The sequence below is a fragment of the Eubalaena glacialis genome, chromosome 17, assembly GCF_028564815.1.
Source record: "Eubalaena glacialis isolate mEubGla1 chromosome 17, mEubGla1.1.hap2.+ XY, whole genome shotgun sequence".
Classification (NCBI taxonomy): domain Eukaryota; kingdom Metazoa; phylum Chordata; class Mammalia; order Artiodactyla; family Balaenidae; genus Eubalaena; species Eubalaena glacialis.
Window position 1 is genome coordinate 80918048 of NC_083732.1, and position 19480 is coordinate 80937527.

Below are 19480 nucleotides of genomic sequence, written 5' to 3' on the forward strand. Positions count from 1 at the left end.
AAGGAAAAAAGAGAATGCATAGAGAAGTTTTTTCTCCTCCTGAGGAATGGAGTCCTTTCTAGGAGCCCCCAGCAGAGTCCTCTTTCTGTCTCATTGGCCAGAATTGAGTGAGAGGCCCACCCCTAAGTCAATGAATGGAGAGATCATCAGAGTCACCTCTTATGGGGGTCGTGTCTATGGTCATAATCTCCCTCCACAGGCACGAGCCTGCCACCACCTCCAAGCAGCCACACATGGTTCAGCATCCCCTTGTATATGTTACAGTAAAAGGGAAGAGATGGCGTAATTGTTATGAAAACCACAGGGGAGAGAGTTCCCACTGAGGTCCAGAGATGGGAATTCGCTGGGGTGTGAGAGGAACAGCAAGGAGTCCACCGAGGCCGACTGTAGTGCAGGGGAGGGAGAATGGAAGGAGAAGAGATGAGGGAGGCTGCTGGCCTGGAGGCCACGCAAGGACTGGGAATGCCATGCTAAGTCAATGGGCAGGCTTTGGGAGGCTGGAGCCAGGAGAGCGCCATCACCTTGGTTCCATTTGCCAAGGATTGTTCTGGTGGCTCTGAGAAGTGTGGACGTAATGAACAGGAGGCTGGGGGACCAGTCAGGAGGCTGTGGCTGAGGTCCACGTGGGGATGAGGGGGCTGGACGAGGGCAGACCAGGCTCCAAAGGAGACCCCTCACCAGTGTGGCAAGTGTCCAGCAAGGGGTGAAAGCCAGGCACCCCAAACCCACCAGGGATAACAAGCGCCCAGACATGGGGCGACAGCTCCAGTACCAAAGGGCTTCCGGCTAAAAGCAGGGGCGGGAACGCCTGTAAACTGGAAACCAGAGCTTTAATTTGCAGAGGAGATGATGGTAACCAGTGCCCCAGCCCTGAGCTCATTTGTGAATTCATACCATTTCATGATCAGTGGACTAAAGCCACCCTCCTTTGCTTGCAGCCAGGGAGAGAGGAGTGAAAGATGACAAATGCAAACCAGAAGTAGGAGCAGCCGGAGGGAATGGAAGGGAGTTTATTTTCTCCACTGGGAGCGCTTTCAAAGCCCCTGCCAGCGCTGGCCCCTGTAACTGTATCTCCACCTCTGCCTGGTACCCTCCCACCATCTCCCCCTCCCCACCTTTGAGAAATGCCTAGGCAGGATGACCCGGCTCCTTCTGTGAGAATTTACCGCCCTGATGTGAAATCATAGCCCTGTAACTTTCCCTTTAAGAGCTGTCAGAGCCGGGGAGGCTGGCCAAGCTTGGGCTGGAGGTGGGGACAGAGGGAAGAAAGGAAAAAAAAAAGAGAGAGAGAGGCAGGAAAAGTTTTTTCAGAGGAAAATGCAGGGTTTGTCCTTAACCCTGACGTCAGATCTTGCTTTAATAAAACCCCCTAAGGGCTGCGGGAAGAGGCATATCTGGCACTCCTGATGGGCCAGGTCAGTCTCGGCCCAGCTCCCCCGAGAGGTGGCCGGATCCTCTGGGCTGCTCCGTAGATGCCTTGGCCACTGACCTCCAGGCATGAGGTGGTTCCTGCCGTGGACGCTGGTGGCAGTGACAGCAGTAGGAGCAGTGGGCAGCACCCTGGCCATGGTGAGTCCTGCCCGGAGGGGCACGGAGAGGGGTCCCAGCTCCCATCTCCACCAGTCCTGCTGCATGGGTGGGCAGGATGAGAAGGGCTGGAATGTTAGGGGGCGGGGAGGTGTCCACTGAGGAGCAAGGGCGAGGCCCAGGGTGAGGAGTAGGGCTGCTGGGGACAGCTGATCCTGGCACAGGGAGGAGCAGGGCCAGCACCTGGGGAAACAAAACGAACAGGACTTCCACGCCCTTTATTCCCACCTGAAATGCAGCAGAAAGGGACACTAGAAGGAACAGAGTCGGGGAGCCTGGACTCCAGACGTAGGTCTGCCCAGACTGGCTGTGTGACCTTGGGCTAGTCACTCACCCTCTCTGAGCAGCATAAAGTAAGGAAAACTGTTGTTAGACTTCTAGTCTTTGAGTTTGGAAAATGAGTCTCCAAGTGTCGGAGATGCTACAAGGCAGGGGGTGGGGGGGTGGGGGAGTTAGAAAAGGCCAAGAAAAGTTGGAAGGGAAAATATCAGCTTTCAACAAAAGCACTTACTTGTGCAAACAGTGCTTGTGCTGATTCTCTAACCCCAAATGCGGCCGCCTTGGGCTTGCACAGCCCTCTACAGTTTATGAAGCATGTACATTCGGGTCTGCAGAGGAAGCCCGCTGTTTCAGGGGAACCCTGAGGGTTCTCTCTCTCCCACCTCCATCCCAAGGCACACGGAGGGGAAGGGAGGAAGGTCTGCACCTCCGAGAAGCCAGGGAGCAAGACACGTGGCAGCACAGAGACAGGCGGTTGGCTCGGGGCATGGAGCAGGCACGGGGCGGGCAGGAGGTGGGCAGCTGTGAAGAGCTTCTGAATCCAAGATCCCACAGCCCGGGCCAGGGCCTGCTGCCAGTAGTAAGGCCAAGAGAACGAGGGAGGATGGCAAGAGGGAGTTTATTACCCACTCCCACGGACAGCTTTCTTGGGGATTGATGTGCCGCATTGCTAGATGAGGAAGCTGAGGCTTGGGGGTAAGCTACTTGCCCGTGGGCTCAAAGACGCTGGTCCTGAATCAACCAGATCTGAGGCTGAGAGCTGACGGCTGACCACAGGCCAGTTGCTCATAGGCGCTGGGTGATGGATATTCCTCCAAGCACGGTAGTGTGCATTAATGAGATCAGGGAGGGCGTCTGGGTGACTTGCTGTTAAATCCTCCATAACTTGTGCGGCTTCTGCCTGTAGTTGGTGCTGAACCATCCTACCAAAAAAAAAAAAGACGAAGAAGAAGGGACTTCCCTGGCAGTCCATTGGTTAAGACTCTGCCCTCCCAATTCAGGGGGCACGGGTTCCATCCCTGGTCAGGGAACTTTTAGGGAGGTTGGAGTTTGCGGTTGACATGTACACACTGCTATATTTAAAATGGACAACCAACAAGGACCTACTGTAGAGCACAGGGAACTCTGCTCAATATTCTGTAACAAGCTAACTGGGAAAAGGATTTGAAAAAGAATAGATACATGTATACGTATAACTGAATCACTTTGTTGTACACCCGAAACTAACACAACATTGTTAATCAACTATGCTCCAATATAAAATAAAAAGTTTAAAAAAAAGGATATTAATTCCATTTTACAAATGAAAGAAATGGAGACAGGGCAAATAAGGGACTTGCCCAGGGTCTCACAATTAATAAGTGGGAGGGCTCAAACTCAGATCTTTTCCTGCCAAATCCCACTCTCTCTTCCAGAACTTTCCTGAAAACTGGAGCGCCCAGAAGACGCCATATCAGCCTTTATTTCAGGGTTGCAATGTCTGGGAGGACAGGGGGTGGATGGAGAAGAGGTGAGAGGGGTCGGGTAGTGAGGTCTGAGTGAGGAGGAGGAAGAGAGAAGTATGTAGGGGGGGGTCCAAGTACACGGGAACCCCGGGTACCTCCTCAGAGCAACCTGTGCTAGGGAAGAGGGGGTACAGGTCCACAGGCTCAGCCGAGGGGACCCACAGCACAGGAGCTGGGAGTCCAGACAGACCCAGGCAGCAGGATGGAGGGAAGGTTTCTGGGAGGAGACAAGGTACCTCTCTTCTGTGCCCCTGCCCGGGGACCTTCTGTGGGGACCCATACTTCCCCCCTGCAACACTGTTATCTGATTCAGGAGCTCTCCGGATAGAGCCTTAACCCCCCAGTGAGGGCTGGGAGACAAACGTCAACCTGCACTTCCCTTTAGAGCCAAGTTCCATCTGTGGCCATCCTCCCCAAACTCATACATAAAGGGAATGTGAGTCCATTCAAGGTCCCACTGAGGTTTTAATGGAAAAAATGATGATAGATGTCCATATGGAAGAAAAAGTTCATGAGAATTGCCAAGAAAACTTCTAGGAAGTCGAATTGTGAGGGGGGACTTGCCCTGTCAGATAGTAAAACATTATCGAAAAGTTCCGTAATTGAAGGAAGAGGCCAACCCAGGAAGAGATAAATCCAGGAGCAGGACAGGGCAGTGAGCTCAGAAACATAGCCAAGTGTACTCAGGAATGTAACATATGATAAAGGTAAGCTACAGACAGACCTTGTTTTTCCATCTCTTTGTTCTTTTCTTCCTTCTACATGTAGTGAGTACCTCCCTTGTGCTAAGAGAGAGGGTCTACATTTGGGGGGGGTTGCCAAGCACTGCGCCAAAGCCTATATATTTATATACGTAAGACCTTCCTCAGTCCATCCACATGACATTTATGATTATTTATTAAGCATCTCCTAAATTCTCATAGCAATACTATTAAGCAGATGTAATCAACTTCCTTTGTAGATAAAAACTAAAGCTCAGAGAGGTTAAGTAATTTGCCGAAGGTCACACAGCTAGTAATCTGTGGAGCTGACACTTGAACCTAGGTCAGCTCTCAATAATACAGCCTCTTGCCTCCCTGGTCCATGTACTTGTGCAAACATGAGAAGCACAAAGTCCGTGACCCTACTGAGCTTACAGGCTGGCGAGGCAGATAACAGCCACTCATACGTTGGAATGAGAGGTGGCAGAAGTGATGTCATCCACTGGCTGAGCCAGCTCCAGCAAGTGCCCTAACCACTCGGACCTCCCTGTCCTCTCTTGTTAATCGGGGCTGACAACCTGAGCCCCATCAAGTTCCCCGCTGCCGAGGAGCGAACACAGGGCTGCTTGAGGGAAGCCTCTCAGAAGCACGTGACCAGGTACATGAACGCTGTGCTAATAAATTCCAGGGCACACATTAGGTCTCTGGTTGTCTGTGTACAGCTGAGACCCATATACCTTCTCCCATAGAAATGTGTGTTGGTGTGCACAGGGGTATAAGCATGCATGTGTAAGTGACTGTGGTTTGTCTGAAGGTATAAAGCCCCATGGTGTGTGTGTGTGTGTGTGTGCCTGAGGATACGTGGGCTGAGTGTGAAATGCAAACCCACTTTCAGGCCCTCAGACCAACTGCAGAATAACGTGGCCCCGGGTAAGCGGCACATCCCTTTTAAAAGATTGCAGGAGCATAAACGAGATGGCTTCTTTACACTTCCTGTGTATAGCTGGGATCTGAGCTAGCATTTCAAACCGCACACCCACCAGCTCCCTGCTCAGAGCCTCTTCCGTCAAATTGGACACTCTGCTCCCAGCTCTGGGCCCCCTCCCGCCCACTGCTTGTCTAGGATGCTGGCAAGAGCGTGGCTCGGACAGGCATTTTCCACCTGGGCACGGCCCTTGGTGAGGGCTCACCCTCTGGAATGGGCACGGGAACGGTGCTCCTTGGGAGACCCGATCCTGACCGTGGGCTGGTCAGTACCTCCAGGCTGTCAGCGGCATCACCTCCCCAGGTTTCAGGAAAGGCCCCTGCCCCACGCCTGCAAAGCAGCCAAACGCCAGGAGGCTGTCTTTGTACAAACAGAAACCCTGGAATTCCTGCCAGGAAACTTTGCCATCTCTCTGAGCGGAGGCAAGGGGCTGCTACACACACTGTAGGTTACATATGGGAGCAGGGAGGTGAGCCGGCAGTGGTCCAGGGTGGGATCGTGGGAGGAGCTGGGAGGGATGCCGACCACAAGCCGGGAAGTAAAGCAGGGTAGGAAGGCTCACAAGAGAACCGTATAACACTGCAGACGTCTACGGGCGAGGCTTCAGTACATTGTTCATTCATTCAGCAACTCCTGTGGAGCACACTCTGTCCCGGTAACATGGATGATGATGAGGGCTAACACCGATCCAGCGCTCACTGTGTTCTGGGCGCTGTGTCCCCAGCATCTGCGTATATCAGCTGCCTTGAAAACCACACACCTACAAGGCAGGCTCATTGTAGTCCAGACCTGCACTGTCCAACCAGTAGCCACTTGCTACATGAGGCCGCTGGGCAGCTGAGATGTGGCTGGTCCCAGCTGAGCCTTTAATACACACCGGATTTCAAAGACTTAGTGTGAATACAAGACCGTAAAATTCTCATGATAATTTTTTTCTGTTGACTCCATGTTGAAATGATAATACTTTCAATATATTGGGCTAAACAAAATATATCATTAAAATAAATTTCACCTTTACTTTTTAGTGTGGCTGCTAGAAAATGTAAAATTCCATCCAGAACTCACATTATGTTTTACTAGACAGTGTTGTCCTGGAAAGACACAAGTGTACATAGAACGGTCGTAATAGGTGGGGAAGGGAAAATACTGAGCTCCTCTCCTTGCAAGCTGTGCACCCTCAGACAAGTAACCCAGCCTCTCTGAGCCAGTTTCTTCATCTGTAAAACGGCATAATATTAGTACTCACTTCTTGGGTACTAATCCTCTTGGGAGGCTTAAAGAATAAAGGGAGGTAAAGCACATGAAGCCCCAGCACACCCAAGCGGAAATGAAAATTGATCCGCACTCCAGACAGCAGGGGCGGGGCATCCCACCTTGAGTAGAAGCACTGGCTGCAGACAGGTGCCAGGTCCGAGCAAGTGAGCAGGAGTTTATAACGACCCCAGGCTCAGTGCCAGGTGGGCAAGAGGAGGGGCAGAGCAATTGGTGGGTTGTGCTGGGCTCGGTGCTGGGTTGGTCTCCGGAAGATCTCGAGGTTTCCACATCCTGGCCAGCTTCCCAGAACATTTAGAGGGAGTCAATGAACACTTCTGGATTATCATGTGGGAGAAAGAAATACTGATGCTGGTGATGGTGATAATGTTGATGATAATGGTGCTGATGGTGCTGGTGGTGGTAATGATGGTGGTGGTGATGGTGATGGTGATGGTGGTGATGGTGATGCTGGAAGGTGAGACTTGCGTCTTACAACCCTGAGTCAGGTTGGCAATGACAGTGATTTTCAGAGCCCATCCACTCGCTTGTTCCATGGATGCTGACCGTGTGACTATGTGCCCAGCCCCTTCCTATTTCTATAGATGCGGCGATAGATGGTTAACTCAGTCCCTACCGACAAGGATGGTTCACGTGTTGGAGACAGATTTTTTTCCTAGCACAGATGAATGTGTTGAAAATCTGACAGGGAAGCTTAGAGGGCTGCAGAAGAAAAAATCTAATGTTGGGGCCCTGAGCCTGAATTCCTGGGGAGACCTCCCACCCCTAGCCCCAGGCACCTGTACGTTAACTGGCACCTTGAAGATTCTTACACACACATGGTTTCCAAAACCATCGAATTAGAGAGACTCTGGTATCTCCTCCAGCCTTGACATCCTGATAACCTACCAGCTCTCCTACTCCTCCTCCTTCCATCACGGCGGGGCGGGAAGAGAGACAGAATCAGAGAAGGAACTGGGCCTCTCAGATGTGAATAATGGGCATTCCAGGGGATGTGATCAAATCTGCTCATCCCATCCCCCTAATCTGGAGGCAAGTCCAGGCTTGGGGCAGGGGCCTTGGCTCTGCTCAGCTTTGATGGTGGTATGAGGGGGAAGAGAGAGGAAACGAGAGCCCAGGCCCAAAGGACAGGAAGGGAGGGGTCTTCCCCTGCCCCTCCCATAATCCTGCATCGAGTCTTGGAGTGGAGAGAAGGGCCGTGTGCCCTGAGCCCGCCCAGGGCTGAAAGGGGCAGGAGGAAGGAAGTGGTCTAAGGGTAGAGGAATATTCTGAGAGAGCTGGGACTCGGGTCCTGCTGTGGGGGCAGAATAATGGACTTGCGCAGAGAGCTAGTCGTCACTGTGACTTTAGACAAGCCACTTGCCTTCATAGGGCCCACTTGTTAATCTTGAAAATGAGGAGGTTGGACTTGACCCCAAACTTGCTTCCAGCTGGAGGCGTGATCCACTCCTAGGGGCCACACTCATTCACCAGGTGGGCAGCCACAGGGCTCGGGTGCCATGATTCTTGTAAGGGAACTCATGCTGCTGCCTCTTCATTAAGAGTATGGTTGGCCTGACACCCCAAAGGCCCACGCTCTGGAATGTCCCTCTAGATATGCTTCCTCCCTTCAAGGTGTCCCCAGATATTCTCCCTTTGTCCCACGTCTCCTCTTTCAACCCTCAGAGCGTACCCCTGGTCTCATAAAACTGGAAATCATACCACCAGCTTAATCTCCAAGGGTCCCGCCATCTCAGTGGTGCCCGGTCAGGCCTGGTCCTTAGGATGCCCAGACGCTGCTGCCCAGACCAGTGCCGGCTCACCTGAGCCTACCGAGTGGGCTGAGCAGCCATCCAGGACTCCAGAGTTTTGATACTTTCCACCACAGTCAATCCTTGAGGCCTTGCAAGTTCGAGAAGTATCCTTGTAAATACCATTAAGAGCTTAGTCCCACCTGCCTCCCCATCTCCGTGAATGATGCCTCGATCTGCCCCGTGAGAAACCTGTGCCATCATCCACCCTTTTCTCCCTACCCAGGGCCTCCAGCTCCCCACTCGGACCCGGTCACTAAGAGGACTGATCAGCGAGCCATAGCCACGGGCGTGGTTCCTGAACACAGAGCAAGGAGTCACAAGACCCCGTTCTAGTCCAGGCTTTGGTTTCATCTCTGAGCCTGGATTTCCAGCCCAGGCTTTGGTTTCATCTCTGAGCCTGGATTTCCAGCCCAGGCTTTGGTTTCATCTCTGAGCCTGGATTTCTTCATCTGAAAGTGGAGACGAGAAACCCACTCTGCCCGTGCTCTCGGCAGGATGGAGTGGTGGCCGAGGGGAGATGGCGGCACACCACCTGGGGCTGAGAGCCAGCCCCCCACCTCCGGGCTGGGCCTCAGCTTTTCATCCATACAAGGGACCTAAAAGCCCGACTCACAGAGCCCCAGCGACAGAGGCAGAGAATGCAGGTTGGATGCTGAGCGTGTGTCGAGAAGGAGCTTGGGGGCCGCGATGAGAGAGTGATGATCAGGGCGCTTTGGGGTTGGGGTGCTGTCTCCTAGGCTTTTCTGAGAGCTCCTGGACAGCAGAAGCTGGTGGGTGGGTGCTGCGCGGACTGGGGGCTGCAGCCATCTACCTGTCCTCGCTACTGCTGCCCTTGGTGTTCAGATCTTCCCCCCATATACACACACACTCACTCCGGCTGTCTCTGGCCCTATAACCCAAGTAGCCACATCCTGACAATTGCAACCTTCAGCTCTTAAAGGATCAAAAGCACCAGCCCTTGCTGGGACCTCGCTGGGGGCTGAGGACCACACGGAGCTCACTGAGTCTCACTGAGTATCACCCCCACTTTACAGACTTGGAAACTGAGGCACACATTTTAATGACCTCCCTGCGATCCACGCTTCAAGAACACCCCCAAGCTCCCCACGCAGGGCTGGCAGGACCCCTCCTCAGGGTGTCCTGTGCCCGAGCCTCTTGCCCACGTTCTGCCCTCCCCACCTGAGACAGGGCCCCATCCAGGAGGAGGGAAGGGGGGGCGGGGCGGGCTCCAGGCGGTGGAGGGAGGGGAGGCCTTATCTGAGGCCCGGCTCAGTGAGCCGATGGTCAGAGTCAGACAGCGCCAGAGGGATTGCCTCAGCCCACCTGCCCCTGCCCTGTCAGGGGGGCAAGCAGCTTGTCCAAGGCCACAGTCTCAGCATCAGGGCTGCAGCCCAGGGCCTCCCACCTACAGGTCCACCCGTAGGGGCTGAAGACGGTTCCCTCTGTCCTACTGGACGGCTGCTAGCTCTTCCCTTGTATGCAGAATAGGCTTAAGCTCAACACAGGGCAATTTCTTCCCCCCGTGTCTGTACTGGCTCTTGCTCCAGGGCTGGTCCCCTCCCTGGTCAGCCATGGCCACCACCACAGCCAGGCCTGGGATGTGGAAGGCTCTCTGCTCCTTTTCGTGAGTTGAATGAACTGGAAATTAGGCAAGAACAAGGTCTCTTAGAGGTTGCTGGGGGAATACGAGACCCAGAGTCAGAGCAGAGTATATAATTGTCTTGCTGTGTCTCGAACCTCCATGGGCCTCAGTTTCACCATCTGTCAAATGGGGACCATCGGCACTGCCCTTGCAGGGTTGTTCTGGTCATCGGCTGGCACAATGGGTTGGCTGACTCAGGAGAGATCCCTGTTTTCCCCCCAGCAGGCGCACACGGCCCAGGCATGGCCCTCAGGTCCTCTGGTCGTGACGCCTGCTTGCCTTCCCCGTGTCCTTGAACCCTAAGCCCCAGCAATGGTGACCACTGGTCATTCCTGCTCCATGCCACTTTGCAGCACCCGCATGCCCCTGCTCATGCCGTTCCTCAGCTTGGATGTTCTCTTTGCCATTCTGGTCAATTCTCACTCATCCTTTAAAGATGCAGAGCAAATGGCTCCTCCTCCAGGAAGCCCTCCCTGCTTCCACGGCCCCATCCCTTCCCTTCTCACCTTGCTCTCATAGCCCCTAGACTGCTGAGACACCCCACCGTGTGGCCCTTGGGTGTGATGCCTTAAGAGACTGATACTGGTTCAGATCCCAACTCTGCCACTTGTGAATGGTCTTGGGCAAATGATCTGACCTTTCTGTGGCTCCGTTTACTTATCTGTAAACTGGGGGAGATGATTATAAAAGCAGCCTGCCTCTTAGGGTTCTCACAACAACTAGATGACTTAGCATGGAAACTAGTAACAGAGGCATAAAAGGCAAAACGCAGACCACGTAGACCTCATTTTGATCTTGATTCATAGAAACCATCTGATTTTTTTTAAAGCTTTGAGATAATCAGTGAAGTCTGAATATGGACTAAGTATTTGCTATAGGGAAAATTACAAAATTGTAACCAAACTAAGTTAATTGGTGTGAAAATTGTTTTGTTTTGTTTTTAATTCTCCATACTTTAGAGATACTCTCTGAAGAATTTCAGGTAAAATCACATGATGTCTGAGATTTGCTTTGAAATCCTCGAGAATGAAAAAGTATATGTGTAGGCGGGAGAAATAGAGGAAAGGAGATGGACAGAGGTTGGTTGATAATTATTGAAGCGGGAAAAGGTATGCAAGATTCATTATATTATTCTCCCAACAGTGTGAATATTTGAACACATCTCCAAAAAAGAATGAACACGTTTTAAATTTGATTATACGTAACCCTGGTAGAAATGACCGCCACTTGCTATGCACTCCGTCAGGGTTAGCTCTTATTAATAGCGCTGTCACTCTATAACAGAAGTTAGTGATCATTTCCTAAAAAAGACCAGAGAGTAAATATTCTAAGCTTTGTGGACTATAGGCTCTCCATGGGATCTTCTTTTTTGTTTTTTTACAGCTTTTTAAAAGCGTAGAACCCGTTCTAGTCTGTTAAAAAAAATGCTGTGGGCGGGATGTCCCTGGGGGCTGCTTTCTGATCCTTGCTCTATAATGCAATTGCCTTTTTCATACTCCTGTCTCCTGGGGAGGCTGGGCGCTCCCTGAGACTTTATACGGGGAACTTTGTAGATGCTTTATATTCATCTGATGAATGAACAAATTCATGAGGGCTCGTTATTTGGAAAGAAATCTGGCTTCCTGCCCTCTCTACCTTCTCCATATAAAGTCGACTTTCCCAAACAGACGTTCATAAGACTGCATGTTTATAAAACTAATTAGCAGAAAAGCTCTACAAACCTTCCACCTCCCAAGACGTGCAGCCTGGCCAGCGCTGAGTCAGTGCTGGGCCTCAGGTCCCTGGAGATCCTGCCATCGGAACCGGCGTGAGCATGGAAGGCTCTGGGCAGTGCTGGGTCCTCCAAACCTCAGGCCAGGTGCCTTGGGGGGGTTTGAGCTAAGAGTTTTCCAAGACGGTGACCCCACCTGCAGGGCATTCCCACCAGGTCCTGGGTACAGACCCCTAGGGGTATCCTCGGAGGGGGAGGAGATGCTCAGAAAATGTGTCCACCAGCTCACACGGTGGCTGCCTGTTAGTTACACCAGAAAAGTGAGAGCAAAGTGTCGGAGAGGGCTGACCACAGGGCATCCCCAGCTCTGGACCCAGGTCTGTGTCCACATTCTCCCACTGCCCACCGAGGCCTCTCTTTTCAGGGAAGGAGCAAACAGAAACTGCTTCCAGACAGGGCAGCCCTTTCCTAAAACCCCCAGGGCCCAGCTGAGGCTGGCTCAGGCCATTCCTGTCTCAACCCTGCCCCCTGGTGGAGCATCTGGGTGTGGCCGCCTAAACGTGGGCAAGCCAAGCTCTCTACCATCCCTTCCATTCATGAAGCACTAGCCCAGGGTGTGCCAGGCTCAGTGTTGGGCACCTAGGAGTAAAGAAAGGGCAATCTGTCCCTGCAAAGCCCCGCGAGAGGCTCCCATCTCCTCTTCAGGGGACGCTTGGAAGCTTGGGCTCAACTGAATCACAATTTTCACCACCCCGTGTTGTAATCTTGCGTGTGTGTCTATACTGTGACTGCCTTCGGGTAAGAACCACGCCTTGTTCATCTGAGCACCAGCCACGCAGGAGATGCTTAGTGCATGTGTGTGATGGGAGGATGGAGGAATGAATGTATGGATATGAATGTGAAGGAATGAAGGAGTAGGGCAGCATGGTGATAAGTCCCTCTGGAGGGACACTCTGGGGACACTCAGAGACCCCTTCCAAGCTGTGAGACTGTGAGCAAGTTACTTAAGCTCTCTGAGCTTCAGTTTCCTCATCCGTAAAATGGGGGTAAGACTATAAGTGCTCATTAGGGCTGCTGGAGGATGCTGTCATCATTACTATTTTACAGATGAGGAAACTGAAGCTCAGAGAGGGTGAGCACGACCCCAGGTCACAGAGCCTTGGGAAATGGGTTCCACTCACTGCAGATGCCCTGCCCTTTCCTCCTGGTCCCAGGGCCCTGTTCATCGATGAACCACACACTCTCAGAGGATGGTGGGGTCCAGCTCCATCATCGATCAGGATGATTAAGGTCTCAGGGTGGCACCCCACCACTGCCAGCCTCCTACTCTCTGCTCCCATGCCTACCACCATTCATTGTTGTAAAAATGTCTTCCTTCTTAATTTTAATCTGCTTAAGTTTGTCCAATAAATATGATTAAATGGATTGATTCATTGCTTTTAACCTGCCTACTGATTACCCTCCTTGCCCAGAGGGTTAAGTAGCAGACATGGTCTTAGTCCATTTGGGCTTCTATAAGAAACCACACACAGTGGGAGGCTAACAAACAACAGAAATGTATTGCTTATAGTTATGGAGGCTGGAAGTCCACGATCAAGGCCAGCATGGTCACATTCTACATGAGGACCCTTTTCATAACTGGCATCTTCTCATTGTGTCTTCACATGGTGGAAGGAGCCAGGGAGCTCTCTGTGATCCTTTTTATAAGGGTACTAATCCCATCCATGAGGGCTCCACCCTTATGACCTAATCACCCCCGAAGACCTCACCTCCTAAAACCATGACCTTTAGAGAGGTTAGAACGTCAACATATAAATTTGAGGGGACACATTCATTCAGTACCCAGCAGACACTTAGGGGTCTTATCATGGGGAGCTGCTCCTTTTTTATTTTTTTCATTTTTCAGTCTTTCTCACAAAACAGTAAAAGCAAAGTACATCATTTTCAATTAACTACATGAGGCCTGCTTACCAAAAATGGTGTGTTTTCTGCAGGTTGGCCTGGACTGTTTTGTGGAAGGCTGATCAAGCTGCCAGCAGGTTAGGCATGTAAGTGCAGTTCTAGAAAAGTCATGTTAAGAAAGGAAAGTGGCCTAGACTCTCCCTATCGTACCCTCCCCTGGCCCAGTTCTCTAAGACGAGGGTTCCCATTCTCACAAGAATCACCAGGGGTGCAGGTCAACATATAAATTCTGTGCCCAGCATAGAAGAGCTGAAGCTGAATATTCCAAGTGGGCTTCAGGCATCTGTATCTTAACAAGGTCCTTAGGCAAGTGGACCCTTCTCACCCTCGGCTGCATTCAGTGCCCAGGATTCTGCCCAGACCACTTCAATCAGGCTGTCTGCGGACAGTGGCTGGGCATCAGTGTTTATCAAAGCTTCTGGATGGTTCTAACATGCGGCAAAGTTTGGGAGCCACTGTAGGAAGTGACTGTGTGAGGCGCTGCCTTGGGGTCTCTGAGGATGGAGGTGGGCAATGGGCTCAGCCCGGGAGCTGAGGGGCTGAGCAGGCAGAACCAGGTAGGAGCCTGAGCCCTGGGTGCCCAGCCCGGGAAGCATCAGGGCACAGCCCCACCCTCCTGTCTTTCCTGTAAACACATTGGTGTCCGCAGGGAGTCCACATCCAGAAGCACCTTGTAAAAGAGACTCTTATGTGAACAAGTGCAATTTGGAAGTACCCAAGGCTGTTCTTGATTCTCTTTGGCTTTCTCCAGACGATAGATAGTCTCCTTGCTTTCTGATTGTTTTCCTTCCCTTTTTTCACCCTTAGCTTCTGCTGTTATAAAAAATGCTGTAGCCCCATAGAGCAGTGAGTTTGCAATAGTCCCTGTACCATGACCAAGGGCAGGTGGACATGCAGTGCCATCCTGGGTATTCAAGGTGGCTGATGCGTGTGTGTGTGTGTGTGTGTGTGTGTGTGTGTGTGTGTGTGTGTGTGTGCAGTCACTTTCCCTGGGGTGTGGGTGCTGGACAAGGCAGTCGGGATTCAGAGGGTCATGCACCAAAATGAGGAGTCCTCAGGCCTTGGGGTCTAAAGGTCTTCCCACCCCACAGCTCTCATCAAGGACCTTCTAGGGATGGGAGATTTCCTACCACTAGATGGCGCCAACAGCAAGGGCTTGGCTCAGGGGAACCAGAGCCGCTCCCGCCACTGCCCCACGGTGCCATCACCTGCTTCCCGCATCCAAGGGGGGAGACTTCTCTGCAGCTCCCCTTGAGGAGCTGGGTGCCCTGGGGCTCCCGGCATGTACTTGGAAAGGAGGCTTCCTTCTGGGGAGCTTTAACTTGGTATGGAGACAGCAGGATGGATAGTAACCATGTGGAGGTGGTTACTATCCGGATTCCAGCCCATCCCAGCTCAGCTCAAAGTGTCCAGACCCCCAAGTCCTGTGCTGGGCTGTGTGGGTGCGAGGCGGGGCGCACAAGCAAGGGAGCGCAAGGGCAAAGTCGTGCTTTCGAGCGTCTGCCCTTTGCCAGGCCTGCATACACAGTGCTTCTGCATACACAATGCCTCCACCCTCCCAACAGTTCCCGAGGGGGCATTATTGTGGCCATTTCACAGATGGGGATGTTGAGGCTCAGAAAGTTTGTCCAAGGACACACTGACTGTCTCGGGTTCCATGCTGTTTTCTTGACACTCAAACTTAGAGCAGAGAAAAAAGCTTCCAAGATGGTAGATCCTGAAAAATCAAGGGACACCAAAGCCCCTTAGAGTCAACAATTCCCCATCCATCCATCCCACCAGGCGACACTTACACAGCCCTGCTGTGGGCCGTGAGCCGTGTTTCAGGCCCACAGAGAGAAATAAGGCACAGACCCTGCCCTTCACAAGTTCACATTCTAGTGAGGGAGGCAGCACCTCTAATACAACCTGAGAAAGGCATGGAAGGCTTCCTGGAGGAGAGGGCTTTTTTATTTCCTCTGCCAAGAGTAGGTCTTGAGGGTCTAGAGACTGTCAGAGATGGTCTGGGGGACTCCTAAAGCTCCAGGCCTCCACTGTCACAGACTGACAAGGAAAAGTCTCTCTGCATAGAGTCAGAAAGATGAGGGTATGTGAGTGTGTGTGTGTGTGTGTGTGTGTGTGTGTATGTGTGAGTGTGTGGTTTCATTGATTTGGGGGTTTGGGGTTTTGTGTGTCACGTTGTGTTTCGAGGAAAAGCAAACAAGGGAAGATAACCTAAATGCTTTCCAGATGAGCACAGACCAGCCCTGCCAGCCTCCAGAGCAATCTGCTCCCCACCAGCAAACCTGCCTGAAACCAAGCCTAGAGGTGACAAAAGCCTCAAATCAAGGTTTGCATTTTTGACTTTCAAAGGCCCTTAATGTGTAAAATCAATATTTACTGCACTTGTTATGTGCCGAGCACAGAACCAAGAGCCCAACTAATCCAACACTTCAACCTGGACCATCTCTCCCGGCCTCTGGTTCTCACAGCCAAGCATTCAAGGATGCACACCACTCACCTCGGCAGAGAGCTTCCTGCCCTGGTAGTCAGAGAGCTCCCGGGGCTGCCCTGGTGCCCAGCGCTCACACACAGCCTCACATTGTGATAAACCACCTCTAATGTCTGTCTCTCCTATAAGCTGTGGTGCCACAAGCACAGGACATTTTTAACTTCATCTTCAAATGCCTAAAACTTAAGAGAGACGGTGAGCTAGCTCAGCAAATGTTTGTGGAGTGACTGAAAGAGCCCAGAGGGAGCAGAGGTAAAGGTCCCAGAAATGAGAGCTTGGAAAGTCATTTGTGCCTAGGCCCTGACATGGGCCGTGTCATCCTGGATGTGTCTCTCTGCCTTTTGGGTCTCGGTTTCCTCCTCAGGAAAAGAAGGAATCTGTCAGAATATCTCAGCATCTATTGTTCAAAGAATGAAGCGCAGATCTGTAAGTCCACAGAGCAGGCTCTGGTTCAAGACGGAGGAGCTGGCCCGTGGGGCACCCCGCACAAGCCCTGGCTCCACCTCCGCTAACCTCACAATTCAGGAGCTCCAGACAGGAGGCTCCCCAGCAGGGACCACCACCTGGGGGTGGTAAAATGCAGCCTCCACTCTCTATCCTCAGGCAATTCCCTTCCTCCCTGGGCCTAGGTTTCCTCCAGTATAAAGAGTGAGGGGCCAGGAGGGCCGTTCAGGAAGGCAGCCGGAGGGGCCGGGCGGGTGACTGGATCCCTGAGATACAGGCAGTTGGGAGCTCCTAATACTGGCCGGCGTCCCAGAGCAGCCTCCCGTTCTATCTGCCTGATCTTCAGCGCAAGGAGGGCTCTTTGGGACTTCTGTCTCCTTCTCCGCTGGCCTGTTGTCCTATCCATCATATTTGCCAGCATAAAGATGAATATATGGGCTGGGGAATGGGAATGGGGTTCTGGGGAGGAGTGCAGGTGGGGGAAGTGGTGGAGTGGTGGTCCATTACCCTTAGTGCAAAATAAGACCCCTCTCTGCATGGTTTGCACCAGCAACAAGAGCATGACTCCCTTCCCTACGGAGGCAGAGCAAGCCAGCTGCAGGAGCCACGAGGCTGGACATCGCTGCCACCCACTGCAGCCCTTTCCTGGGGCTCAGAGGGGAAAGAAGAAGGAGAAGGAGAAGGAGAAGAAGAAGAAAATTAATAAAAATAAAATTAGCGGCCTGAAACCCGATGTTAAATATGCATATCACTTATATGTGGAATCTGAAAAAAAAAAGATACAAATGAACTTACAAAACAGAAGTAGACCTACAGACATAGAAAACAAATATATGGCTACCAAAGGGAAAGGAGAGTAGAGGGATAAATTAGGAGTTTAGGATTAACAGATATACACTACTATATCTAAAATAGGTAACTAACAAGGACCTACGGTATAGCACAGGGAACTATACTCAATATCTTGTAATAACCTATAAGGGGATATAATCTGAAAAAGAATTTACATATATGTGTGTGTGTCTATGTATGTATGTATAACTGAATCACTGTGCTGTACACCTGAAACCTCAGTGGAGAGGGTAGATCTTTAGGAAGCAGAGAAAAGAACAACCGGTTGAAAAGAGCGATGGGGTGTGGGCCGTGCCTCACAGCGTGACTCGTCAGAAGGCATTTACTCAAAGCTGTAGCTCCCTCTTCGCTAATCAAGGCCAACTCACGGACCTCCCAGGTTTCGGGAAGATCAGAAGGGAAGGAAACACCCATGGGGCTCAGAGATCTGACATAGAGTCTGCCCCCTGCGCCCCGGCCTACCAGCTGGGGAATTCGGGCAACTGGCTTCAGTCTCTGAACTCCGGCTCCTCCTATGGTTGCACTGAGGAGAAAGGAGACGTCTGGCTATTAAAAGCATGGTGGAGAAACATAATTTCGTGTAAACCTTTTGAACACCATGAAGATGGGAAGGTGACTGCAGACCTTTGGCCTTTGAACCCCTTACCTGGCAGCTCCCTTTATGTCTGCCCTTCCCCTGCAGGCCCTCTCTCCAGCTCCCACGGCCACGGGCTTCACCCCGGCTCCCCTGGAGGACACCTCTGCACACCCCCAGTTCTGCAAGTGGCCGTGCGAGTGCCCGCCATCCCCACCCCGCTGCCCGCTGGGGGTCAGCCTCATCACAGACGGCTGCGAATGCTGTAAGATGTGTGCTCAGCAACTCGGGGACAACTGCACAGAGGCTGCTGTCTGTGACCCCCACCGGGGCCTCTACTGTGACTACAGTGGGGACAGCCCGAGGTACGCAGTAGGAGTATGTGCACGTAAGTGACACCCCACACGCACCATCCGGCCAGCCCCCAGCACCCCCAACTCTGGCCCAGGGCCCCCCACCCATTGCCCTTCCTCTGGCCTGGCTCCAGTTCTGCAGGAAATACCCCCCGCCCCCTAGCCCAGGCCATGATTAGAGGCCAGAGGCTGGGCTCTTCCTGAGGAGGGAGGGATGCTGCATTCCTCTGGCATCCAGAACCTGGCTGTCTTCTCTGTTCTCCATCCATGGATGAGTCCAGAGAAGAGGGATCCACCAGTCAAGACCTAAGCCTGGTTCTGTTTCTTAGAGGTAGAACTCTTTGCTGGATGCCCATGACTTCCCAGGGGCACCAGGACCCTGCAGAGCTCCAGATATTTCAGTAATATTGTAAATTAAAATAACATTGTTTTAAAACATTTAGTAGCCTTGAAAGAATAAAAACCAGCAGCCTGAAACCATCCCTTCCTACCACCCACCCATGTTTCTCTGGTTACTACAGTCACTTTTAACTTTCAGCCTTTTCTTCTGGTAGTTGCAAATACTCAATACATGTCTTCTGTTATATATTGATTGGCTTGAAATATCAATTGTGGATAATCTGTGAATGATCCTATATGATAGCTAATGTCTGAGTTCCTTAATACCAACTGACATCTCCCCCATCTTCCAATATCATTGTCATATTTTTGGTTATAAACCACTATTTACAATATTAGGATTATGTAAATGTTTTTCACTGTGACATGAGATAGTGTACTTGTTTGAATTTCCTTTATTATGAAGTCTTTTGTTTTTCCTGGGGTTTCTATTTGCCTTTGCTTTTTCTTTACTCTTTGTCCTTATAATAGCCCCATGCCGCGGGAGAGGCTGTTTGTTGTTTGTTTGCTCTTCACAGGGTTCTACCATTTCCTTTGTTGTTCTCAGAGACCTCCTTTCTGGGACTTTCTGGTCTCCTGCTTCTATCTGGACTGTTATTCACTTAGCTTGAATCATCTAAGCATTTATTCAAGATACCTGATCTCCTGCTTCTGGTCTCCTGCTTCTATCTGGACTGTTATTCACTTAGCTTGAATCATCTAAGCATTTATTCAAGATACCTGATCTCCTGCTTCTGGTCTCCTGCTTCTATCTGGACTGTTATTCACTTAGCTTGAATCATCTAAGCATTTATTCAAGACACCTGATCCAGCATGATGAAAAGAGGTCACTAGGCATCATGATGCAGCAGCCTAACTTCTGAAAAGTTACACAAAGCCTCATAAACCCAAGAACTCCCTTCTTCCCTTAATGCTGAATCAAGCTTTCCC

General features: G+C 51.5%; 1 protein-coding gene across 2 annotated transcripts in view; it reads left to right on the plus strand.

Moving 5' to 3' along the window:
- The first annotated feature begins 1325 nt into the window (after positions 1-1325).
- Positions 1326-19480, plus strand: part of CCN4 (cellular communication network factor 4) — a 30862-nt gene continuing 12707 nt past the window's right edge. For both annotated transcript variants that reach the window (XM_061171687.1, XM_061171688.1), the window contains exons 1-2: positions 1326-1569; positions 17907-18186. In XM_061171687.1, the coding sequence (XP_061027670.1) occupies positions 1498-1569; positions 17907-18186 (352 nt within the window). In that variant the 5' untranslated portion in view covers positions 1326-1497. The remainder of the gene's footprint in view (positions 1570-17906; positions 18187-19480) is intronic.